Source organism: Oryx dammah, unplaced genomic scaffold (assembly GCF_014754425.2).
Source record: "Oryx dammah isolate SB20612 unplaced genomic scaffold, SCBI_Odam_1.1 HiC_scaffold_18, whole genome shotgun sequence".
NCBI lineage: Eukaryota > Metazoa > Chordata > Mammalia > Artiodactyla > Bovidae > Oryx > Oryx dammah.
Window position 1 is genome coordinate 94,348,754 of NW_024070202.1, and position 24,692 is coordinate 94,373,445.

Below are 24,692 nucleotides of genomic sequence, written 5' to 3' on the forward strand. Positions count from 1 at the left end.
TAGAGTTGAAAGACCTCTACTCGTCATGGGAAAAGTTTGCTTACCTCTCATGGGTCTTGCTTTTACTTCTTTTGGGATCTGTGGATTCTTACTTTCATGCCAACCCAGTGAGGCATTGTATTAAAAATATTTTATCTAGCATTTTACTTATTTCATTTGGGCAGGATTGGTCAGGTATATGACAGGAGGTGAAAGTCCTTCTAACAACCTCTTTAGAGTAACTCTCCCTGCGTCTTCAGTCTATATGGAATCTATGTTACCTGTCCTTCTGGCACATTGTACCTTCCCCTTGTAACACATGCTGCTGCTGCTGCTAAGTCGCTTCAGTCGTGTCCAACTCTGTGTGACCACATAGACGGCAGCCCACCAGGCTCCCCCATCCCTGGGATTCTCTAGGCAAGAATACTGGAGTGGGTTGCCATTTCCTTCTCCAGTGCATGAAAGTGAAAAGTGAAAGTGAAGTCGCTCAGTCGTGTCCGACTCTTTGCGACCCCATGGACTGCAGCCTACCAGGCTCCTCCATCCATGGGATTTTCCAGGAAGAGTACTGGAGTGGGGTGCCATCGCCTTCTCCCTTGTAACACATACATCAGCTATGTTTTCACATTTATTTGTATGCTCTTTCAATTGTCTACTTACCCCAGTAGAAACCTAAGGGCCAGATCTGTATCACTCTATTTCCACACCTTAGCAAGTGCTTGGCCCATAGTAGGTCTTCAGTAAGTATCTACTGAGTAAATAGTGGCTACTTAATTAGACATTATCTAATGTCTAACTAATGTCTACAAATAAAAATTAATTAATGAGTAATTAATTTTGAGTGAGAAGCCGATGTTAGGTATTAAACACAGCTGTGTGTGTCTGCTTCAGATCCAGCCATGGAGTCAGTACTTAGGGCTGGTGAATTCCCACAGAACTGTGCTGTCTTATAATACGGCACTCATTAGCCACGTGTGGCCATTTAAATTATTTAAATCAACTAAAGCTAATTAAAAATTGAAATTCCTCAGTCATGCTAGCCACTGGTGGTTATCCTATTGGATACTGCAGACGTAGAACATTTCCATTATCACAGAAAGTTCTATTGCATGTGCTGCCGTAGAATTCTCAAGCATTCTTCTTAACTGTGCCTCTGTCTCTCTTTTGCTCTTGCTCTCGATCTCTCTCTGTCTCTTTCCCCACCCCTAAAGCAAGTGCAGGGGTTGTCTTATTATTAGTGACTTATAATGATGCTTTTGAACAAGAAGATGCTGGGTACTTTGGGTGACTAGTACCATCCCACTGTTTTTCTTTTAAATTCCTGAGCTATTGTTTACTAGTATATTCTTTTATTCCAAATTTCTACTGACGCTGAATGTTACTTGAGTAGAAAGCCTAATTGCTCTCTTTTCTAGGTCCTTAAACTCTTTGCTAATGTTTCAGTCTGAGAGTTCTCAAAGCCAGGGTTCTAGGAGAGTTTGGCATGTCTGAACAGCTGAACTGCAAGATAATGGAGTAGGTCCGGCGGGGTGTGGGAGCAGGGCATTCTCTCAATAAAAGAGCTCTCCTCTCTGCACACATGGCCGGTTAATTGGCCATTCTGGGAAAGCATGGATGGGGAGGGGGGCTTCTGAGAATCGCCGGTGACAGTTAAGTGGCCTTTTGTTGACGTCCTCTGCTGAACAACTTTGTTGGATTTAGTCTCTGCCTTTCCTCACCTCCTGCAGATTTTCTGTTAGATTCATCATTTACCATTCAGGCATCATCTTTCACTTTCTCCTTCCAATATGACTGCTTTGTATGCTGGACTCTGCTTTATTCATACTGTTCCCAGACCATAAAGGGGGCTGTGTGGGGCTTCAGCAGACTGAGAAATTGACTCTGCTCTCTGTTGAGAACTGTAATAATGACTGCAGTGACCTTCATGTCTAGCAGAAAATGCACTACCTCTCCAGGCATAATGGTGACCACCTGAAGACAGCGAAAAGGGACCCTTCACTGAATTCCTTCTCATAGAATAGACATTTCCTTTGTTCCTCGCTCCATTTTCTTCTCTCCCCTTCTCTCCACTGCAGCTAGAGTCCTGACCTAAGATGCAGCTGTGACTAAGAGCTAATGCTTTGAGATAATAAGACATTCTATTTTGCAGGCTTTGCCAAGCCAATTCACCCAAGTTGTCTCATCTAATATCCCCCAGAAAACCCTGTGAGGTAGGGAGGAGAGATATTATTAACCCTATTTGACTGATGAGTAAATTGAGGCTTAGAGAGACTAGGTCAGTTGCCCTGGATCCTTTAGACAGGAAGTGAGTACCCAGCTCTGTGTCTAAACTCGGTGTTGTTTCAGTGGCTTCCACACCTTTATCAAGGATCATGTGTGTGAGTGGATGGGGAGGGAGAAGGAGCACAAAGAAGAGATTAGCAGGAGACTGGAAAGCAGCGATTTCCTTGGGCCTATGACTTCTCTCAGCCTTTCTCTGGAGATGGAGGATTCGATATTCACGAGAGGCTGGCCTAGTAAACCTCTGGGAAGGAAAACAGCTAAAGGCCTTGACTTCCTCTTTCCCTACCCCTGCACCCTGCACCTTCCCAGGAGAGGACTGGCCTAGAAGTGGGGAGGGATGCCCCACTTCTGGAAGGCCTGACGTGTGGGAGTCCCACACAGGGTATCCCCAGAGAGAGCCTAACGCACGTCCTCTGCCGGGCCTGCCGGCTTTTAGGTGCTCTGCTGTCCTGAGGCCTGCCCATGCCTGTGTGCGAGGAAAACCCCTGAAGTTCGCCTGGAGGAAGAAGCATGCAGAGTTCCCCTGGAGGAGGCGTGGTTCGCAGGTGGTCCCCTGTGGGCAGGCGGACACTCCTGGTCTGCAGCTTTATCCTGGCAGCAGCTTTGGGCCAGATGAATTTCACAGGGTGAGTGGCTGCTCCTTAGTGGGAGAGAGGATTGCCAGGAGCCGGGTGACTTGGTGGCCCAGTGGGACCTGATAAGGGCAGAGGGATTCAGGATTTCATTTCCCATCCTGAACCCACTTCTTACTCCTTCACCTCCCAATTTCGCGTGTGAGGGCAGGACGCACAGGTGTCTTATTATTCCTCCCCAAATCTAGAGTTCTTAGTCTGCATGAATCCCAAGAATCCAAGAATCCCCTGAAACCATGTGTAAAATTTTGTGTGTAGCTACTTTTTCTCCAGTGTTCATAACTTTCCTCTGATTCTCGAAAGGATCATAACCTCCCAAAGACTATGTGTTCCTAATGTGTGGGTGTGGTATTGTCCTCCTTTGAGTAAAATTAAGTATGAGTATTACATACCAGGCCCTCTACAGACATGATTTCTCAGCCTTCCAAAGGCCCTGCAAAGTGAGCACTCCATAGTATTTCCGTAGTGGAGAAGAGGAGACGCAAGCTTAGAGAGGGGGGTTCATTATCCAGGGTATCAGAGCCGGCCAGGGAGGGAGCCATGGCCATCCGGGCTCAGACCCCAGAGGCCACACCGCAGGCTGCTCAGTTGCCCCGGCTCCCACCCCCTCCAGGGGCCCGGGGAGGGGCTCAGCTCCCCCCGTGAGGTAGGGTGAGATTCATCTCTTCCATGTCCTCCAGCTCTTGGGAGAAGGCAGCGGTGTTGGGGCAGACATGGCCTGGACCCTTGTATAGAGAGTACATGGGGCCACAATCGGTACCTCGACTCCCTGTATCTGTCCTTTCTCTCCTTCATCCCTCTTGTTTTCTTCCTCCCTTCTCCACCACCGTGTGCCTCAGGCGTCCTGTTTGCCCTGTCTTGGCAGGGGGTTCGTCAGCAGCACTGACAGGCTTTATGGAGTCCCCAGGTGGTCTGTCTTTGGGTCTGGAGAGACCCCTTGGCCTCAGGCTAGAGGAGTTGGAATGCCCCAGAGCTGCAGGTCCTTCTGCTGAGGGGTCCTCTAGCCTTCCAGCTATCCCGCCAGGTTCTCTTTTCCACTCTGCGTCCTCCAGGCGGCACAGCCTTTCCGGAACCCCTCTGAGAAGCCCCTTCGGTCCCCTCTGTGTCTTTCCAGTGACCAGGTTCTTCGAATCCTGGCTAAAAATGAGAAGCAGCTTTCACTTCTCAGGGATCTGGAGGGCCTGAAGCCGCAGAAGGTGAGGACTCCGCGGGGCTTGGGGCCACGTCCTCTCCTCCTGCACCCTCGGCTCCCTGTCCCATTCCCTCCACCCAAACCTGGCTTTCTGGGTGTGCCTGCCAGAGATGACAGCACTGGGGGAGAATCAAGCGAAGCTTCTCTTCGGGAGAGGCTGGGAACACTGGCCCAGAAGGTGGGCCTGCTTGGCTTTCCCCTCTGCCCTATAAGGGAGGGCTGCTCTGAAAACGGCTGGAAGGTCCTAAAGCCGCACGAGAGGCACGTGAGTCTTGGGTGGGATGCCATGCCGCACGCACTGGACACACCTGCTTCCCGACTGAAATGGCTTAGCTTGGCAAACCTGTTTTATTTGGGCTTGTCCCTCAGCCTGAGCCCTGGTTTCTGAGAATGTGTGTCCTCCGCAAGTATTCCACTAGGCAAGACGTTTTCTTCAATATAGAAGAGTTTGGTCTGAGGGTTGTTGAAACCACCAGATATTTCTGGATGTGCCCCAGCGCCCACCATTCTATTTGTGTGAGTGCCCCTATCAACCAGGACTCAGAACACTTTACAATAATTCTCTCCATTTTACAAAATGAAGATCGGACAGCACAGGGCTCCGGATCGGGCCTCTCCTACCCCTCTGGGGCTCAGGGGCAGTGATGTCTCCCTCTTCTCCCCAGTGTTCTTGACCACGTGAATGTCCCAGATGATAAGCTGTCTCACCTTTAGAAAACTGTTGTGGGCTCTTTGGATCTGGGTGAAGTTACATGGAGTGAGAGAGGCTGGGAGACAAAGGTGCTTAGTGTTAGGGAAGGAAACTCCATGACCTGGGGATTTTGTTTGTCTCCATCTTTCTGGTCTGCCTTAAGCCTTTCGTTTTGGAACCGGGGCCCTCTCAGCTGTATAAGAGAAGATCACCGGTTCTCTGGGTGCCTGCAGGATGTGTGACACACATGCCTATTGTTTTTTCTCCTTCGTGATACAGGTGGACTTCTGGCGTGGCCCAGCCAGGCCCAGCCTCCCTGTGGACATGAGGGTTCCCTTCTCCGAATTGAAAGACATCAAAGCTTACCTGGAGTCTCACGGCCTTGCTTACAACATCATGATAAAGGACATCCAGGTGAGGTCCTGCCCCAACACTGATGTTGGGGGTCTCACCTTCACATCCCTTGCAGGTTTGGGCCCAACCTGGAGAAAAGGATAAAGGCTAAAATGGATGTTTTCTTTCTGGAGTTTCATCTGCATTTTTGTGAACCTTCCAGGAAAGGAATGAAACCTCACACTAGTCAAAGAAAATTTAAATCTAAGAAAGATCTTTCTAAAAAGTTTAAATGTAAGAAAAATCCAAGAAAGAGTTCATAATTCACAGGTCAGGGTAGCTTGTGGAGTCCTCTTCAACGAAAAAGCATTTTTTAACTTTATATAGTTTTAAAGGTTGCTTTCCACTTATAGTTATTACAAAACGTATTGGCTGTATTCCTTGTACACTGCATCGCAGGGCCTGTCTTACGCTCACAGTCTATACGCCCCACTCCTCTGCCTCTGTCTTGCCCCTTTGCACCCCACTAGCTAACCACCAGTTTGTTTTCTAGATCTGTGAGTCTGCTTCTCTTTTGTTATATTCACTAGTTTGTTGTGTTTTTAAGAGTTCTCTTATGGAGGAATCTGTAGTTCATGGCAAAGGAGAAAACAGGGAGAAGGGAGACAGGAGGAGGCAGCTCAGCTCTCTCCTAGGCACTGAGGGCAGGGAGGGCTCTTCTGGACGGCTCCCTTTGCTTTTCTGACTGCTCCTTCCTGTCCCTGTGTGTTTCACCTGTCCGATAGCAGGGAATTCCTTCACTCCAGAGAAGCAGGAAGAGGGGAGTGAAGCCGCTCCTGTGAACCCTGCTGTGCTTCTCTTCCTGCCGCCTCCAGTGCCGGCTCTCAGTACTGGGCGTTTCTCCTGGGGCAGGACTCTCCCAGAAGAACAGCTCTGGGAGAAGTGACTACAGACCTGCCCTTGGTTAGGGCGCAGGGAGACTTCATTCCAGGCACCCCATTCTCTCCCCACCCTCACTCTTTGCTGCATCTTAATGGCGTCTTTTCGGAACATCATGAAATTCTGTTTTAATTGATCTGTCTTCCAGAATACCCCCAAGGATCCTCTTTCCCAAAATGATTCTTCCGGGGCATCACTGGGTTAGACCTCTCTGGCTGCAGCCCTCTGCAAGATGCTGCTGCGTACCTGTAGATTTGTATACACACAGGTTCCTGCCCAGCCATGTTGTGCTGCCACTGGTCTCCTCTACGGGCTCTGAGTGCGGGAATGCACAGTCCGCGGAGTGCACACACTCACCACCCGCTAGGGGATAAACACATTTAGCTGCATTCCTTTTCATGCAAGGACAGGGCTGGGGCACTATGGTCCATTCAAAGACCTTTCCTCCTCCTCAGGCACATCTGTTTCCTGCTCGACATCTGGGAGTAGGCTCTTTGCCCAATTTAATCCCCCACAAACAAAAATGGGGAAACTCGCATAGACAAGAGAAGCTACCACATCAAAAAATTCAGTGCTCAATTCTCATTTTTCGCCCATGCCTGGATTTCTAAGTTTGCATTTCCCTGCATCTGCCCTGCCCTGGAGACTCTGCAGTATTTGGCAAACAGATATGAAGAGGTCTCTAACATTTTTCTATTGGTTTCTGTGTATCAGGAGTGGCCCCAGAGGCACCTGGGAGTCTCCCTGAATCACTGGCTCCTCTGAGGCTGTCCTCTCCTGTCACCCCCAGCCCTGGATTCCCTTTAAGGATAGGGAAAGGGGAGATTTTCACTGGGCGCTAACCCAGTCAGGCAGGATTTTCACCAGCAACTTGCTCTGTCTGCAATGCATCAAGCTCTGATTGTCGTACTTGAGATCACATTTTGGCTTCCAGGAAGCTGGGGCTGTGGGGAGACTGCTGTGTTGAGTTGATTTGTGGTGATGATGGGGGAAGGTGTCCATGAGGAGGGAAACTCAGAGGTGTTAACAGAAGGGAAGGGCTTTGCACTACTCAGGTTGCTGGCCTCCAGTCTCATGTTTTAGTTATTGACGCACAGGACTGATTGCTTTCTGTCTTCTGGATAGTCTCACCCCAGTGTTTGGCATAGTGTCTCCTGCACGGGACTCCTGCATGGGACCCTCAGTAACTGTGTGCTGAACGAATTGCTCTATTGGCAGGTTCAGGAAAAGCGTGCCCAGAGAGACCTGATTAATATATTGGTCTTTGTCTCAAGAGTCCCCTCCTGAAGCCCCTCAAGGTATAGAATCATTTGCCTTATCTATCTTTATACCCCAGCATCTACCATAGGGCCTGCCATTTAGGTAGGACTTAGTAAATGGCTTCCCTGGTAGCTCAGCTGAAAAGAATCCGCTGGCAATGCAGGAGACCCCAGTTTGATTCCTGGGTTGGGAAGATCCCTTAAAGAAGGGATAGGCTACCCACTCCAGTATTCTCGGGCTTCCCTGGTGGCTCAGACAGTAAAGAATCTGCCTGCAATGCGGGAGACCTGGGTTCAATCCCTGGGTTGGGAAGATCCCCTGGAGGAGTGCATGGCAACCCACTCCAGTATTCTTACCTGGACAATCCCATAGATAGAGGAGCCTGGGGGCTACAGTCCATGGGGCTGCAAAGAGTCGGGCATGACTGAGTGACTAAGCACGGCACAGCACTAGTAAATGTTACTTCACTTAATGATTGTGAGAAGGAAAGGAAAGAGGGTGTGTTTGCCGGTGAGTACCAGGCTGAGAGAAAGTGTGAAAAGCCTCGATCCCAGCTTTCACCTTGGCCAGAGATACTGGAGATTTTTGAGGAAGGGAAGTGCCCCTACTCCCTCCTATCTTGTGATCAGAAAGATGCTTGAGATAGACTAGGTGGACTCATTCATTCCGCCCACAGATACAGAGATGCCAATGTGTGCTGGGTATTAGGCAAGGTACTAGAAAAACAAAGAGAAAGAAATCCAGTCCCTGTATCCAGGGGAGCTGGAGTGCTGTGGGGGTGGGGAAGCGGAGGGGAGTAAATCAGTGATTACAATGGAGTGGATGATGCACTGATGGAGTGGAGCAGGTTGCTATGGGAGCGAGTACAAGAGGCACTGCATGGTCGCTCTGAGGCTCTGAGAAGGCGGCAATTACGGTGTGGCTGAAGAGCAGGAGAAGGGAGGGCCGGGGAGGGGAAGGGGCCCATGATTGGCAATGAGGCCAGACCAGAGCACAAAGGGCACCCTCCACCAGGTGAAAAGGTCGAGAGAAAATCCCGAAAACCGTGGGGGGAGCCTTCGGAGGGCTCTGACACGATCAGATTTGCATTTAAGAAAAATCCTTCTGACAGTGACAGTGTTGACAGTGTTGAGTTGGGGACAGGAGCAGGGAGCGACTGACAGGCAGGAGGGTGGTGAGGAAATTGCAGTGGGCCAGGAAAGAAATTATCTGATTTTGAGTGAGCTCTATTTGCATTTAATTTTTCTTCACCTCCTCATTCTTTTTAGCCCTTTGGTTTCTTTTTTCTTTTTTCTTTTTTTTTTTCCCTGGGATGAGTCACCATGGAAAGGCTTCACTTGAGCAATCAGCTCTGTGGATTTTAATGGCTTTTTTTTCTGATTACAAAATTAATAAATATTCATGGTAGATAATTCGGAAAATAGGGGAAAGCACAAAGGAAAAAACAAAAATCACCCATGCTCCGAGCACGCTCTAGAGTAAAATACAATTTAGTGTAAACACTGCTTGGCCAATTTTCCCCTCTCTCCTGGATCATTCCCATTAGCATACAAATATAGAGTTATTTCTCTCATCTTAAAAAGGTCCTCTCTTGATCCCTTCCCCCAACCTCCAGCTATCACCCCACTTCTCCTCTTATTCCAAGAGCAGAACTCCAGGAAATGTTGATTCTACATGCCATCTTCATCCCTCTTTTTGGGTAAACTGTCCACCGCTACCTTCACCCCAGCGTCACACACAGCATCACACACAGCTCCCAGGTTCCCTCAGCAGTCAGCTCTGAGTGTGCATCGTGCTTCCAGCTTTTAGCCCGACCCATCACCCTCTCCTCTCTGGACTTCCGGGACATCGCACTCTCCTGGGTCGTCCCATCTTCCTGGCTGCTTCTCTGCACGTTGTTCTCCTGTTTCCCAGCTCTGTCCTTCAACCTCTTCTCTGTCCCCTCATCCAGGATCATGGACTTGAATACCTTCCACCTCCTGGGCACTCCCATGTTGGTAGCTCCAGCCAGCCTCTCATATCTGATCTGAACTCCAGGTTCACATCTCTGACCATCTACTTGGCATTTCTACCTGGGTGTCTGATGGCCATCTCAGACTTCACAGGTACAAACCCAGCTCCCCTGGCCTGCTCCTCCACAGCCTCCCCTAGTGCAGCAAATGGCAATGCTGTCCTCAGACAAGAAACCTGGAGTCATCCTTGACTTTTTCCTCACATCCCCCAGACAGTTCTTCAGTTCAGTTCAGTCACTCGGTCATGTCCGACTCTGTGACCCCATGGACTGCAGCACACCAGGCCTCCCTGTCCATCACCAACTCCCGGAGTTTACTCAAATTCATGTCCACTGAGTCAGTGATGCCATCCAACCATTTCATCCTCTGTCGTCCCCTTCTCCTCTTGCCTTCAGTCTTTCCCAGCATCAGGGTCTTTTCCAATAAGTCAGCTCTTCGCATCAGGTGGCCAAAGTATTGGAGTTGCAGCTTCAACATCAGTTCTTCCAATGAACATTCAGGACTGATCTTCTTTAGAATGGACTGGTTGGATCTCCTTGCAGTCCAAGGGACTCTCAAGAGTCTTCTCTAACACCACAGTTCAAAAGCATCACTTCTTCGGCACTTAGCTCTTTCTTCACAGTCCAACTCTCACATCCATACATGACTACTGGAAAAACCATAGCCTTGACTAGATGGACCTCCATTGGCAAGGTAATGTCTCTGCTTTTTAATATGCTGTCTAGGTTGGTCATAACTTTCCTTCCAAGGAGTAAGCGTCTTTTTATTTCATGGCTGCAGTCACCATCTGCAGTGATTTTGGAGCCCCCAAAAATAAAGTCTGTCACTGTTTCCACTGTTTCTCCATCTATTTGCAATGAAGTGATGGGACCTGATGCCATAATCTTTGTTTTCTGAATGTTGAGCTTTAAGCCAACTTTTTCACTCTCTTTCACTTTCAAGAGGCTCTTTGGTTCTTCTTCACTTTCTGCCATAAGGGTGGTATCATCTGCATATCTGAGGTTTTTGATATTTCTCCCAGCAATCTTGATTCCAGCTTGTGCTTCATCCAGCCCATCATTTCTCATGATGTACTCTGCATAGAAGTTAAATAAGCAGGGTGACAATGTAGAGCCTTGACGTACTCCTTTTCCTATTTGGAACCAGTCTGTTGTTCCATGTCCACTTCTAACTGTTGCTTCCTGACCTGTGTACAGGTTTCTCAAGAGGCAGGTCAGGTGGTCTGTCCCACAGACACTCCATTCCATTAGCAAATCCTATCAGTTCTCCCTTCTGATAGTGAGATGTAGAGAGATGTATCTTGCAAATTCTATGCAAGCACCATGGGTCAATACCCCATCAGTCCTCACCTGGATTATTCTAGTAGTTTCCTAACTGTTCTCCATGATTCCACCCTTTCCTCCTTATTGCCTAGTCTCAACACAGCAGTCAGAGGTGTTCTTTAAAAGTATACAAGTCCTGTTATATCAGCCCTCTGCTTAAAACCCTCCATGTCTCCCCATTTCATTCACAGTAAAAGCCAAAGTCCTTAAAACTGCTATAAGGCTCTACATGATCCATGTGCTGCCCTGCACTGCTGACTCTTGCTTACTCTGCTCCAGGCACCATCACCTTCTTGACATTCCTCCAGCTTGCCTGAGCTATCCTTGCTCAATGCCTTTGGCTAGGATTATATCTCAGGGCCTTTGCACTTGCTGGCCCTATATTGCAGGAATGCTGATTCTGCAAATATCAGCAGGTGGCTCACTGCTTTCAAAACTTGACTCACATATCAACTTTTCACCTTATGTTAAGTTGTACCCTTCTCCCACATTCCCCCGGTTCCCTCCCTCCCTTTTCTTCTTGGCACCTATGGCCTTCTAATATCCTATATGGTTCACTTCCTTGTCTTGTTTATCGTCTGTCTCCCCTACCAGATTGTAGGGCTCCATGAGGGCAGGCAGTTTCGTTTTGTTGACTGCTGTGTTTTTAGTGCCCAGTGTGTGCATCACAGACATTACTCTGCTGAATGTGTGTGCATGCTAAGTCGCTTCAGTCATGTCTGGCTCTTGGTGACGTCATGGACTGTAGCCCACCTCTGTCCGTGGGATTCTCCAGACAAGAGTACTGGAGTGGGTTGCCGTGCCCTCCCCCAGGGGATCTTCCCAACCCAGGGGTCAAACCCGAGTCTCTCATAAATCTCCTGCACTGACAGCTGGATTCTTTACCACTAGCACCACCTGGGAAGCCCAGTCTGCTGAACAGAAGAGATTAAAACGTGGGAATTGTGTTGGCTGGGGTCAGGGTGGGTGGCAGCTCTAAAGAGGAGAGGAGGACAGAAATAGGTGAGGAAAGATAGGAATCATGGGCAAGCCCCTGAGGGAGAGGCAGAGGCTAGCTGTCTGGGGGTGAGGGTTGAGGAGGGTCCAGGGGGTGGGGAGACAGGGACAGAAGGGCCAGCCCCTCTGTTGGTCCTGCAGAAGGCAGGGGCAGGGACTGTTTGACTCACCCGAGTGACCACTAATGGTCCACTTACTGTCCAAGTCTAGCAGACACCAGGTTTCTGGAGGAACCCAGGTTTCCTGGTTGTGCCCTGTAATGACTATTCCACCTTGGAGTCCTGGAGTCACCTCGAGAGTTACTGTTATCCTGTTGTTGTTCCTTGTCATCATAGCTGGCATTTACTGTGTGCTAGGCAATGTTCTAAGCAGTTTACATGTATTCATCCTTCTAATCCTCACAAGAACACTTCAAGTATGTGTGAAAGTACATGATAACATGACCTCCATTTTATGAAAGCTCAGAAAAATTTGTAATTTGGAGACCAAGGCACAGAGAACTTAGTCATTTGCCCATCAGTGACAACAAAGGATTTAACCTGAGATAGCCTGACTCCAGGCCCTGGACTCTTTACTCTTATGCCGTCTGCCTCCTTAGTGGGTGTCACTGTTGTTCATATGGTGTTTTAACTTTGCCTTTAGGATAGTGAAGCCCCAGTTCAGTTTTGACTTCCGAAGGGTTCATTCTAACAGTCCCAGATCTGTACCCTCCCAGCCCCACATCCCAGCATAGGCATGGACTGTGGTTGCTACCAGCCATGCAGCTACCACTGCAGATGTTAGGCCTGCAGAGGAGGTCAGGGGTGGGTAAGGAGAAGTGACTGCCGTCCTCACAGAGCTGTATTAGAGCCGTCTCCTGTCCCCCACCCACCGCTTCTGGGAGCTGCTTCCATTTCACGTCTGTGGTTGGAGAGAGCTGTGAATGCAGGTTCCTTTCAGGTGTCATCCTCACCTTTGGGGGCCTCAGTTTGCTCCCCGCACTCCCCCCCCATCTTGGAGGTGCACTTCTTAATGTTTCCATCCTTCCTTACTCCTGTCATAAATTAATTTACACCAAGGTACTGCTTTTTCTGTCAGGTTATGGCTTCCAGGAGGCAAATGGCTTACTTCTCAATCTGTTTTTTTCTCTGAGAAGCCTGACAGGGCTGTGGTGAGACGAGACTGCATTCTTAGATCTCCTGTCCCCTTCCTTCCCTCACCTCAGCCCTATGAAGGGAGCAAACATCTGTGTATTTTTCAGGCCAGGACAGATTCATGTTCCTGGAATCCAGGGCCCAGCTGTGAGGGCTGAGCATTTCCAATTTGTAAGCGGGTGTCACATCCATTCACAAGGCTGTGAGGGTGTTTGGAAAGTTATTTGCAGTTGGGTGCCGACTTCCCATTTGCCTCCAAGCTGTTGTGTAGAACAAAGGACAGCCTTGTGTGAACTCTCTTCCTGTGAGTGTCCCTGGGCTGTGTAGAAAGAACTGGGTCCTCCAGTCCTGTCTTCTCTCTCCTCCATCTTCACCCACCACCTCCACCCCTAGGAAGTTAGTCCTTTAACTTCATGGCGGTGGGACCAGCCTGGGACAGAACTGGCCTTGACTCCGGGTACATCGGCCTGACCTACTCTTTCTGCAGCTGCTCGCTGCAGCTGGTCGTGCCTGGCCCACGGTGACAGGCACACATCGGTCATGGGGGCTGCTGAGATTTCTGTCGATTTTCTGGGAAGAAGACAAATTTCCTCTGCTAGGACTTCCCAGGATGGTGCTTGTGTCAGTGAAGATCGGGGCTCCTCCAGCCATCTCTCTCTAAACCAGCAATCCCTGCTTTGCGCAAGTGGGAACGTCCCCAGCCCAGCCAGTTTAGCTAGAAAACGTCACAATTATAAAGGCCACATGTGTAGTTGGTGCTCAAAAAGAAATGAGCCCCCAAGCTTTGATTTCCACTCCCATTTCTAAATTTGTGATTTGAGGTTTGTGAGTAAGTTGACAGGGGGCGTGGGGTGAGAGTGTCACCCAGCAGTGACCTCGGCCTCAGCAGGTGGGGATGGAGAGGGGCTGTCTTCTAGCCCTGGGACTGGAGACTCCATGGATGGCTGCTCCTTCATTTTTAGACATTGGGGCATTTTTGCCTTTGTTTTTGTATTTATTCATTTAGAAGATTTTACTTATTGAAGTAATATGAGCATGCTGAGAAAAATGTAAAAATAGAGAAAAGGAAAAATTGCTTAAAATCACAAGCTTTCTATCCTAACAGTCATGTTAACATTTGGGTAAATTTTTTGGCATTTTACTGTCTTGTTTTCCTATGCTTGGGGTATTGCCTTTTTATTATTTTAAAGCACTTTTAAATTATAAGAATAGTATGATGGACTTTTCACCTGTTGTTAATATTTTATACATGTGCTTTCTCTTTCTCTATGTATACACACACACACACACACACAGATACATAGATGTGTGTGTGTGTGTGATTCTTATTTGCCTTTAATTTTGCTAGCTAGCTGGCCTTAAGGGACATAGTGCTAGAAACTAGGATATCTGGATTTTTATCTCATCTCTGTCCCTTGTTAGCTTTGCTGTTAAGTCTGTTTATCTCTCTAATTTGCTTTATCTCTAAAACATGAATAGTTAATTCTTGTCCTGTCATCAGGTCATAAGATCAACTGAGATGATGAGTATTAAGATGCTTGGTGAACTAAAAGGCCCTGGCCTGAAGCAAGGCATCATCAGGATTTACTTGTGACCCAGAGGTGCATGGACTTTCCCAGTGACTCAGTGGTAAAGAATCCGCCTGCCATTGCAGGAGACACAGGTTCAATCCTTGGATGCAGAAGCTCCCCTGGAGAAGAAAATGGCAACCCACTCCACTGTTCTTGCCCGGGACATCCCAGGGACCCAGAAGCATGGTGGGCTACAGTCCATGGGGTTGCAGAGTCAGACATGACTGAGCCTGACATGACTAAACAACAACCACAGAGGGGCAAACCAGGGTGATTTTGGGTTGGGGGCCTTTGCTTTCCCTTTTGTTGCAAAGAGGCCCAGACCCCTCCCATGCTGTAGTCATCGCTGAGTCCTGGGGTATCTTCGTCCCTGGGTGACAATGTAAGGGTATGAGTTTAGTATGAAGGGCACCTGCCCATTTCACTGACTCCAAAAGTGGGGAAAATGCCCCAGGATGATGTGAGAGGTCAATTCAAAGTACCACAGAAGGACTGAGAGCCAGCTCCCAATTGCCACTCAAGTAAGGATGCTGCTTTGGCTCATCTGTACTTGTGTTTAAGAGGCAGTTAAAATGGCGAGTGAAAGACTGTTGGCACATTAGGTAAAGTGATTTGGACAGGTTTCTCAAATGGCTTGGACGTCAACTGTCAGGGCTGCTTCCTGGAGTAGAGTTCATGATGTGGGCCAGGTGAGCCTTCTGCTCTCCCAAGGGTCAGTGTACATAGTTCAGCTTGGGCTTTCGCTCAACAGAGTGTTCACAGAGGGCAAAAGCAATGTTGGCAGCCACCCATGAGCATATTTTCCAAAGCACTTTGGTATCTGTTATTACATTTTATCCTATTGAAATGGGCAAGGCAAGTCCTGATATTCAAGCTGAGGAAACCAAGGTTAAGGTTCCACGGCAAGTTAGTGGCAGTGGCAGACTTAGGACCACATTCTCCAGACTCCTTGACCCATGCTCATTTGGGAAAAGGCAGGATGAATGCCAGCTTGCCAAGCAGAAGAATCACCCAGCAACCTGGCATCTCCCGTTGCACAGCTCACACTCATTCTGGCTCATTCTGCTATGTTGATGCTATCTTTGTGCAGCCAGCTGAGGCAGGGCCCAGAAGTGACATGCCTGGCCCAGCCTCGCCTTCCCTTCCAGTATGTGCTTCTGCCTCCCAGGTGCTGCTGGATGAGGAGAGAGAAGCCATGGCGAAATCCCGCCGGTTGGAGCGAAGCACCAGTAGCTTCAGTTACTCCTCTTACCACACTCTGGAGGAGGTGGGTCTGCCCCGTCAGGCTCTAGACTCTACCGTCCTCTTGGACTCTCAGGTTGTCCAGACTCAGGGCTCTGGGGATATAGAAGACTGTGAGCTGATGCCTAGAGAGTGAGCAGACACTGGGAGAAAGTTATTGATGTCTGAGATAAATAATCCTGCCTTCAAGAAGCTTAGAATATAAAAGGGGCAGGATGACTAAAAACAACACTGCAGGGACTATGAGATCTGTAAGTGGATGGAAGGGGCCAATAAAATGGAAGTAAGAGAAACTTCCAACCAGAGAGAGCCTTGCAGGCTAACCCTAGGGGACTGAGTCGGCTCAGCACATGGTGCTCTTCCAGGCAACGGCATAGCGCTGCACGGAGGTGAAAAGTCTGGGAATCTAGGCTGACCACAGCTCCTGCCTTAGACCTGGAGGGAGTCTTTGGTTTTTGCAGTTCTTTTAGATCCTCAAAGGAGATGGGAAAGCGTTAAAGAGGGTGGTAGGATCAGGGAAGGAGAATATTCAGAGAGACCCTGGGGTTTGCTCCCTCCCTGCTTAACTGCCCATCTGAGAAACTTCATTCCTTTCAGATCTATACCTGGATTGACAACTTTGTAACTGAGCATTCAGATATTGTCTCAAAACTTCAGATTGGCCACAGCTTTGAAAATCGGTCCATCCTTGTTCTGAAGGTAAAAGCTGGGAGCGTTGACCGCTAGACTGTACAGTGAGTGCCTCAGGCATAAGACTGAGCTCATGTGGGGTTGTGGCTGGGTGGGGAGTCAGCCAGTCCGTTTAGGGAAAGAGATGTGTACACTCGTGTCCTGAGGTGATGCACAAGCTTTGGGATGGTGGTGTTCAGGGACCCACCCCTTGTAGGTGTGGACAGTTGGCAGTGCAGTGACCTGGGCACGTCCTGGGTCAGGAATCTGGTGGGAGGTTTGTTAAGGAGATGGAACTGCAGAATGGCAGTCATCACCTTGAACTTGGGATGTGAGTGTGAGTGAATCACCATTCTTCCTGTTAACTCAGCTGCTTCATCTGGTCAATGGGAAAAGAGGTACACAGAGGCCTCACTTACAAATGACTGAGGCCCTCTGGCTTAGGCAGCCCCATGGATAGGCCTGAGTCTGTGAGGAGACCTTCTAGCCCTTCACAGAGCCCACTGAAAACAGGGTTCCAGTAAACTTCGCGGCAGCAGTGCCCTTGGCCATGAAGGCGGCAGGAGAGGTGGAAGTGTGAAGCCTACTGGAAAACGATTCTTCGTATGTGCCCTGAGGGCACTCGAGAGGGTGGACTGCGCAGGTCATTTGACACGCAGCTCTCAGAGAAGACAGACTCAGCTGTCCTCAGAAGTGCTCTGGGGGACTCTTCTGAAGGGTCATTTGGCTAACGTGGGACTTGACTTCACCTGTGTCTGCTTTGATTTCTCATAAGGGCTGCCTGTGTTCTCTCTTTAATGTTGTCTAAGCTCTTGCTACTCAGGGTGGTCCCTGGACCCACAGGAGCAGCATTTCTGAGAGTTTGTTAGAAATTACCAACCTCACCTTCCAGATCTACTGCATCAGAATCTGAATTTTAGTAACATCCCTGGAGGATTCACGTGCCCTTGAAAGTTTGCGAAGCACTAGTCTAAAACACTTGCAGACCTGGGCAGTTCTGTGCTTCTAACTAGATCACTTTGCCCCACAAGAGCATCACTATGTTGCCAAGGTCCCCACATGTGTGCACTTTCCATGGGCTCCTACACATGTACCCGCACATATGACCCCCCTCTCAGGAACAGGGAGCCACCCCAGGCACTGAAGATATATCTGGGGCCTCCTTCTAGGCAGTCTGGGGACAGCCCTGTAGCTGTTGTGGATCAAACTTGTGTGGGGCCTGGTGCTTTTCCCCAGTTCAGCACTGGAGGTTCTCGGCGTCCGGCCATCTGGATTGATTCTGGAATCCATTCCCGGGAGTGGATCACCCATGCCACCGGCATCTGGATTGCCAGGAAGGTCAGCATGGACCATGGGGGCTGGGATGGGGTGGAGGGTTGGAGCTGCTCAACTATTTAAGGGCACCTCCATTTGAAAACTTACTTGGTTCATCTGATTTGGGATGCTTTTTGCACACCTGCCCTGTGGAACAGCTGCCACATGCTCTGGCCATTTGCAGCCCAGAGCCCCCACCTTCTAGTTGTTGAAAATCCAAGCCTTTGGTTCTGCACAAGGATGAACCTGATGACCTGATGCCATCCCTGCCTGTAGCCAGTGGCTGTATCGATGTTCTGCTCTACTCTGGAGGAGAGCCCGCCAGGACCTCCTGTCCCTCAGTCTGTACCTACTCTGCCCTTTCTTGCAGATTGTCAGTGAATACGGCAAAGACCACATCGTAACAGATGTACTGAACACCATGGACATCTTCCTGGAGATTGTCTCTAATCCCGATGGGTTTGCTTATACCCACAGTATGGTGAGAGCACCTGAGAGGGAGGGGCTTAGGAATCAGGGGTCAGCTCTGGGGGTAACGGAGGAAAGAAAGGTCATGGTGGCTTTGGGATGCTCTGCTGAGGTTCTCTGGGGACAGAGCCTTTGGGGGCTCCTTGCAGAGTCTCCGTGAGGCAGGCGGGCTGCTCAGGTGCTGTTGCTGCAACTGTTGCCCTCCAACTGCCCAGGGAAGTCCACTGTTATTTGGCTGTGCTCAAGCCTCTCGCCATACCCCAGCTTTAACCAGAAAGCATTTGATCTTCAGCCATGGCTCAGTATGCCAGCCCCCTCCTGCCCTAGAGATTCCTTCCTTTCATCCCTCCCTGTCCCACCAGACCCGCTTCCTAGACGAGGATGTCAGAGGCTCCCACCCAGAAAGGGCTCAGTCACCTGCCCTGCACTTTTTCAGAACCGCTTGTGGCGGAAGAATAAGTCCAGCAGACCGGGAACCTTCTGCATTGGTGTGGATCTTAACAGGAACTGGAAGTCAGGCTTTGGAGGTACCTCAGTCTGCTGCACCCCAGGGGCAGGGCTGGGGAGAACTTGGTCCTTGGCACATCTCCCACACAGATTATGTTGGCGCATAACCGGGGAGGCAGAGCACTTAGCTAATGCGAGTGAGTCATGGCCAGGGACAGGCGGGCACATGCCTAGGATTGGCTGTGATATATGGGGAGAGGTTGCATATGTCTGTTAAATGTATACATATGCTAAGCCTTCGTGGGAAACAGCTCCTTGAATGGGGACTAACTGCAAGGATCAGATCCTAAAAATGGCAGAGAAAGGCTTAAGGAGGTCCAAAGGAGTCTTGCTTGTTGTTTAAAACCCAGGATTTATGGTGCCCCCTGAATGTCTCTAGCCCTTCCTTGAAGGGAGCACGCCACAAGAAAATGTCTCAAAACTCATTCCTTGAGAACTGTGACCCGAATTTTGCCCTCTGGGGAGGCCGGGACAAAGGTTTAAATATAGAATAAGCTCGTTTCTTATCATCAACACTGACTTAAGCCTGGCTTTTATTTTCAGTCCAGTTACTTTGTGACCCTGGGCTGTTGTGTATCCACAGGGCCCTGTGATCCTAGGGAGGAGTGGGCAGCTTCCTCCTGAGTCCCCTTGGTGCTCTTCCTCATTATCTCCCTTGCCATGCCAGGGGCAGGAGGGCCACATGGGGAAACTGAAACAGAGACCAGTATGTGAACCTGGGAGCGTGGCAGCTTGATGGGTGGGATGCTGGGTCTAACCAGGACAGTCTCCAAAGCAGGGGGTTGGATAGGCATAGCCCTTGGCCTCCAGATGTGGCTGCCACGTTATGCCAGGAGTCAGAGTTTAGCTCCACAGGAGACAGTGCTATTGAAAAACAGATCTGCAGACCTGTTTGTTGGCTAATCCAACAAGGCAGAACATTCTAGATCCAGATGCCCATTGTTTCGAAAATCTGGCTTCTTTGAATCTGTTCTGTGAAAATAAGGATAGCTCTGAAGTCTACAGAGCAAAGCCAGTCAGCCCACAGTGTAGGGGTTGCCTGAGAATCTGGGTTGTACTTGTAACTGCTTGTGTAAGGAAACACAGCTGTGTAAAATTAGGCATTTCCATCTCCAAATAACCAGACATTTGTCCCAAGAAAGCATCCACGTGGGCCCCTTAGAACTGGCTGAAGTGAGTGCCTATCTACTCTGAGACAGACTGGCTAGAAGAAAGACAAATTACCTCTTAAAGAAAATATCTTTTGTGGGTTTCACCACAGGGGGGGAAAAACCAGTATATACACAATGTGGAAAAAAAAAAAAGTGGAAAAAAAAAAAAAAAAGCCCAGAGGGGACAAAAAGCTCCCATAATCCCACTGCCCAAAGATTACTGCTTTTAATAATTTACCGTGTCCTTCTAGCGAGTTCCCCGTGCTACAAATTACATTTTTGAGAAGGAAAAATAAATAGCTAATGAATCCATTAGCAGGTACTTGTGAAACAGGCATGCTCGGAGGACTTTGTGAACGTCAGAGAGAGGCAGGCAGCTAATTCCCATTTGGTCAGGGGAAGATTAGTTTATTCTGCTTAGCTCAAACCAGAACTAATGGCCTGAAGTGTTTCTCCATATTTGGGCAAAGCCACCTGGTCGTTGGCAGGGGAACCGCTTTCCATGCGTGGGCTGCAAAAGCAGACAAAGCTTGCAGCCTCCCCCGCTCTGCTCATCTGTTGCTATTTGTCATTCATCAAGTGTAGCAGGTGCAGAAGCTCCCAGCAGACACAACAAACAGGGCCGCTGTTAGCTGGGCCAGCTCCAGCCCACCAGGCTGCTCCTACCCCTTCATTCCCTGCAGGCACACCCCCTTCCAACCAGGGTCAGTCCTCACCCCCAGCGAGGTTGTGCAGACCAAGAGGGGATGTGCTTCCAGGTGACAGAATTGCCTCTGGGCCTGCCTGTGGCCAGAAATAGCGAGTATCTGGTTAGTGACTCAGGCGGGAAGATTTTGTTTATGACTTTATTATTGCCTTAATTTGATTTCTGCATAATGAGTAATCTGTAGATCATCCTTCCCACCTATACTGCCCTCACCTGCACCCTTGGGGAAGACCTGTTTGCTGCAGTCCTAGAACAACATCTGAACCAGTCCATGGGCCAGCCACCTAGGTCTGCAGCCAACTCATTGCCCTGGGGGTCAGGGGGCTGCTCTGACATCCTCAGGAGGCTTCAGAAGTTGGGCAGCCCCTGGCTTCTGACCGGGCTTCTGTGCAGTCATTTCAGGGAGAAGTGAGAGCAGGGCCTGGGATGCTCCTTTCATGTGTTCCTAACCCCCAAATCTTGACCAGCCCAGCCTAGCCCTCTACCAACTGGCCACTGGGGAAGAGAGGAAAACAGGAGAGGAAGAAAAGAGATGAGGAGCAAAGAATCTAGCAGGAGATGGGAACAAGTTAAGTCTGTGAGCAAAGTAGAGGAACAGTTACTCTTTGCCCTCCTTCCAACTTAGGTACCCATTCAGAAGAATTTTCAAGGATTTTTTGCATCTGTGCTTCCCAGAGCAGTCTTAGGCAACTATGGTGATCTATTCTCTCTTTTTCCAGCTCCAAGTCCATGCTGCCCTTGGGTTGGCACAGCTTGTGCAGACACTGTATCTGAGCACTCAACTGACCCAAGCCTTCCCCATGGAAGTGGAGGGTCAGCAGAGAAGGGTCAGCTCACAGGGGTCACTGCTCATAGGGGAAGCCAGGTTGGAGACCTAGTGGCAACTGCTGAGGCAGGCCTGACTTTCTAATGGAACCACAGTCAGGACTTAACCAAAAGACAAGCTAAGGGAGCACTCTGCAGGGCACAGAGTTGCTGAGTTGTGGTGTGGCAACACTCCTCTGATGTATTAGACCAGGGTATGCAGCAGTAACAAGCATCCCTCCAAGTCTCAGTGGCCCAACACAGTAAAAAATTTATTTTTCATGTACATAAAGTCCACTGTGGGTAGGTGACCCTCCTTGATAGCTGTCTTCCATTGGTGACAGAGAGAGATCCAGGACACTTCCTCATTTAGAGGGTTTTTTTTTTTTTTTTGCTTTAACCACATAGAAGAGAGTATCAAGAAGTCATGCTTGCTCTTAGCCTCAAACTAGAGATGACCCATCATTACTGCTCACATTCTCATTGGTCAAAAGTAGCCACGTGATCTCAACCAAACTGCAAAGAAGACTAGGATTAGAGAGGAATACGGAATATTTTGTGAGAGTCTTTCCCACGCCTGGGAATTTGAACCCTGTGGGTGCCTTTATTCTACTTCCAGGAAACGGTTCTAACAACAACCCCTGCTCAGAGACTTATCATGGGCCCTCCCCTCAGTCAGAGCCAGAAGTGGCTGCCGTCGTGGACTTTATCATGTCCCATGGGAACATCAAGGCTCTGATCTCCATCCACAGCTACTCTCAGATGCTCATGTACCCCTATGGCCACTCTCTGGAGCCTGTTTCAAACCAGGAGGAGTTGGTGAGATTGGCTGCTTAGGGCTTGGGGGAGGCATCCAGCAGACTCTCAACTGGCCCCCTGGTAGGGAGCAGGGTGGGGGTGAGGGGCTTGTCCTCACGTGTGATCCAGTTCACAGCTGGAGATGCTGTGCTTCCTTCCCACAAGAGCCATCTACACATTCAACTTCCAAGACTCCTAAATCCCTGGTTCGCAGCAGCTGGTGAGGGTGTGGGGGAGTGGGGACCCCCTGCCTCTCACTCCCTGGATTGAATCTTGCAGTACCATCTCGCCAAGGATGCAGTGCAGGCCCTGTATGAGGTTCACGGGATCAAGTACATTTATGGCAGCATCAGTACCACCCTCTGTGAGTGAGCCGTCCCCTGCCTGCTGCTCCTGCAGGAGCCACATCCACCTGGGCTCAGGCAGGTGCAGGCTCTGCTGGCTGGCAGGCCTGGTTGGCCACAGGGCTGTGCCACAGATCCAGCAGGGCTGGGCCAGAGCTGATTTCCACATCTGAGTACAAGGGTGAATAGTGGTACCTAGACTCAGCACCCGCTTCTCTGCATTGTTAATTAGTGCACAGCCCCTGATGGCTGGCTCACTGCGATGCCCCTTAGGCGTAAATATCCCAAGTCTGGTGGCCTCCAGGAGCTTTCATTTTGCTAGAGCAGAGCGTGCACTGGGTGAGCAGGGTGTGGCCCAGATTGAAGCCTGGGCCAGGAAGCTTGGTGTGGTCTGGGATGAGTGGGGGTTTGGTCTCCAAGGCACACTGTCTTTGCAGGAAGCCTCTGTACCTTGTGACCACACCCTGTTCTTCCTTTTGGGGGGCATGTCTTTGCCCTTTTGTCCCCAGATGTGGCCAGCGGGATCACAGTTGACTGGGCCTATGACAGTGGCATCAAGTATGCCTTCAGCTTCGAGCTCCGGGACACGGGGCGCTATGGCTTCCTGCTGCCGGCCGCTCAGATCATCCCCACGGCCCAGGAGACGTGGATGGCCATTCGGACCATCATGGAGCACACACTGCATCATCCCTACTGACAGAGCTGCTGAGGGGAGAGCCAGGGGAGTGGTTTTCTTTTCCGAGGCCTGGGCTCCTCCTGAAATCCAAGTTATGGATCCCTTCCCCATCCCTGCCCTGACTCCTTAGGAAATAAAAACAAATTTGAAGAGGCTTGGTAGCTTCTGGTGCTGTCTGCCACTCCTTTGGGTTCAGGAAGGGACAGGGGCCTTGAAAATGCCTCTTGGCCTCCTAGGTACCCAGGAGAAAGGCGAGACTAGCAGGCATTCCCTTTTCTCCTCTTACAATGGTCTTGGGGCCCCAAACAGATAACACACTCCTTGGAGCTACTAATATCCACATCATCCTTTTGGCACTTAACTGTTAAGAGGACCCTGGAAGGGGCAGTGGTTGATCTGAAGGAGTGAATCTCCAGGGGCGGCGTTTCTGGCACCCTGAGTGAGAGGTGGGTACAGACAGGCGACCTCCTCTTCCTGCTGCATTTCCCATCCTGGGTAGGAAGGAGTTGCCCATATTGGAGAGACCTGTTCAGAGTCCCCCATTTCGTCACCCGGATAACAAAAGTGAACAAGTCACTGGTTTGTGACCTACTCTTCCTGGGCACCCTCAGAGGCTCCCTTGGTCTTGGGAGCAGAGTTGCAGCCCATCAGAGCCAGTATAGCAAAGTGCTGCACATCCAGAGAGAGAGGTCCTCTTGCTCCTCACCATAGTCGTCATGCACTGAGAAGTTAGTCCAGGCAAGGCCATTTACTAAGAAAGCACTTTATCTCAAGGGGAGATTCTAAGACACAAATGAGCTGCCTTCTCCCATCCTCAGGCTGCCTTGTCCCTTTTGCATTACCCCATCACTGGGGAGCAAGGATAGTGGGTCTGTCTGCCCTGCCTTCAGGGGCAAGCAGGTACCCCCAAGAACAGGAGGTCAACTAGAGAGCTGAGTGGGCTTGTGTAAGTCTGAGGCAGAAAGCAAGACCTTCATTTGGAAGGGCCAGACTTTTGTTATTGTTGTTGCTAAAGGATTGTGGGTACCAGAGAATGGATACATGTATGTGTATGGCTGAGTCACTCTGCTATGCTGCTGAAACTTTCACAACTCCAATATAAAATAAAAAGTTAAAAAAAAAAAACAGAATTGTGGGTACCCATGAATTAGCCCCTGCAGGACACAAAGAATGCAGGGTTTTACAGACAGGGAAGAAAAGGGGGGATGGTGGGAACAAGAACAAGTTCTGCTTCCCACCCGACCTGTAGAAGAAGACAGGAGCTGGACCAGATAGTGGAAAGAGCATCAGTGGTGATCAAAGCTCTAGGTGCTGGCCATGTCCAATATGGCGCCTGAGCCAAAGATTAACAGTGGCTGATAGGGAGTCTGGACAGGTGGTTAGAGGCAGCCACATGGCTGGGTACACATCAGTAAAGCAGCTGTTGAGAGCTCTGAGCAAAGAAATGAGAAGGTTGGCATCCGAGAAGACCTAAGGTAGAGGCGAGAAGGCTGAGCTGATGGGCCATGCAGCCAGTGGCCATGATGGCATGGTGGTCATGCCTGTGTCCAGGGCCAGCTGTACGTAGATCATCTCCAGGAAAAAGGCCAGCGACAAAGGAGGAAAGAATCCTGACTTGGGCTAGAGTTTCCTAAAAGAGACTTGAGTTTTTTTTTTTGTGTGTGTGTGTG

General features: G+C 49.7%; 1 protein-coding gene across 2 annotated transcripts in view; it reads left to right on the forward strand.

Annotated features, from left to right (window-relative positions):
* Nucleotides 1-23,174, forward strand: part of LOC120877350 (carboxypeptidase A5) — a 93,589-nt gene extending 70,415 nt beyond the window's left edge. The window contains exons 2-12 of one of the 2 annotated variants that reach the window (XM_040259634.1): nucleotides 2,699-2,888; nucleotides 4,009-4,090; nucleotides 5,057-5,191; nucleotides 15,512-15,610; nucleotides 16,183-16,284; nucleotides 17,491-17,592; nucleotides 17,939-18,049; nucleotides 18,473-18,563; nucleotides 21,824-22,023; nucleotides 22,282-22,366; nucleotides 22,856-23,174. In XM_040259634.1, the coding sequence (XP_040115568.1) occupies nucleotides 2,773-2,888; nucleotides 4,009-4,090; nucleotides 5,057-5,191; nucleotides 15,512-15,610; nucleotides 16,183-16,284; nucleotides 17,491-17,592; nucleotides 17,939-18,049; nucleotides 18,473-18,563; nucleotides 21,824-22,023; nucleotides 22,282-22,366; nucleotides 22,856-23,043 (1,311 nt within the window). In that variant the 5' untranslated portion in view covers nucleotides 2,699-2,772 and the 3' untranslated portion in view covers nucleotides 23,044-23,174. Of the gene's footprint in view, nucleotides 1-2,698; nucleotides 2,889-4,008; nucleotides 4,091-5,056; nucleotides 5,192-15,511; nucleotides 15,611-16,182; nucleotides 16,285-17,490; nucleotides 17,593-17,938; nucleotides 18,050-18,472; nucleotides 18,564-21,823; nucleotides 22,024-22,281; nucleotides 22,367-22,855 lie in introns of those variants that run through there. The other variant, XR_005724316.1, reaches the window with a different exon arrangement.
* Nucleotides 23,175-24,692: the final 1,518 nt, after the last annotated feature.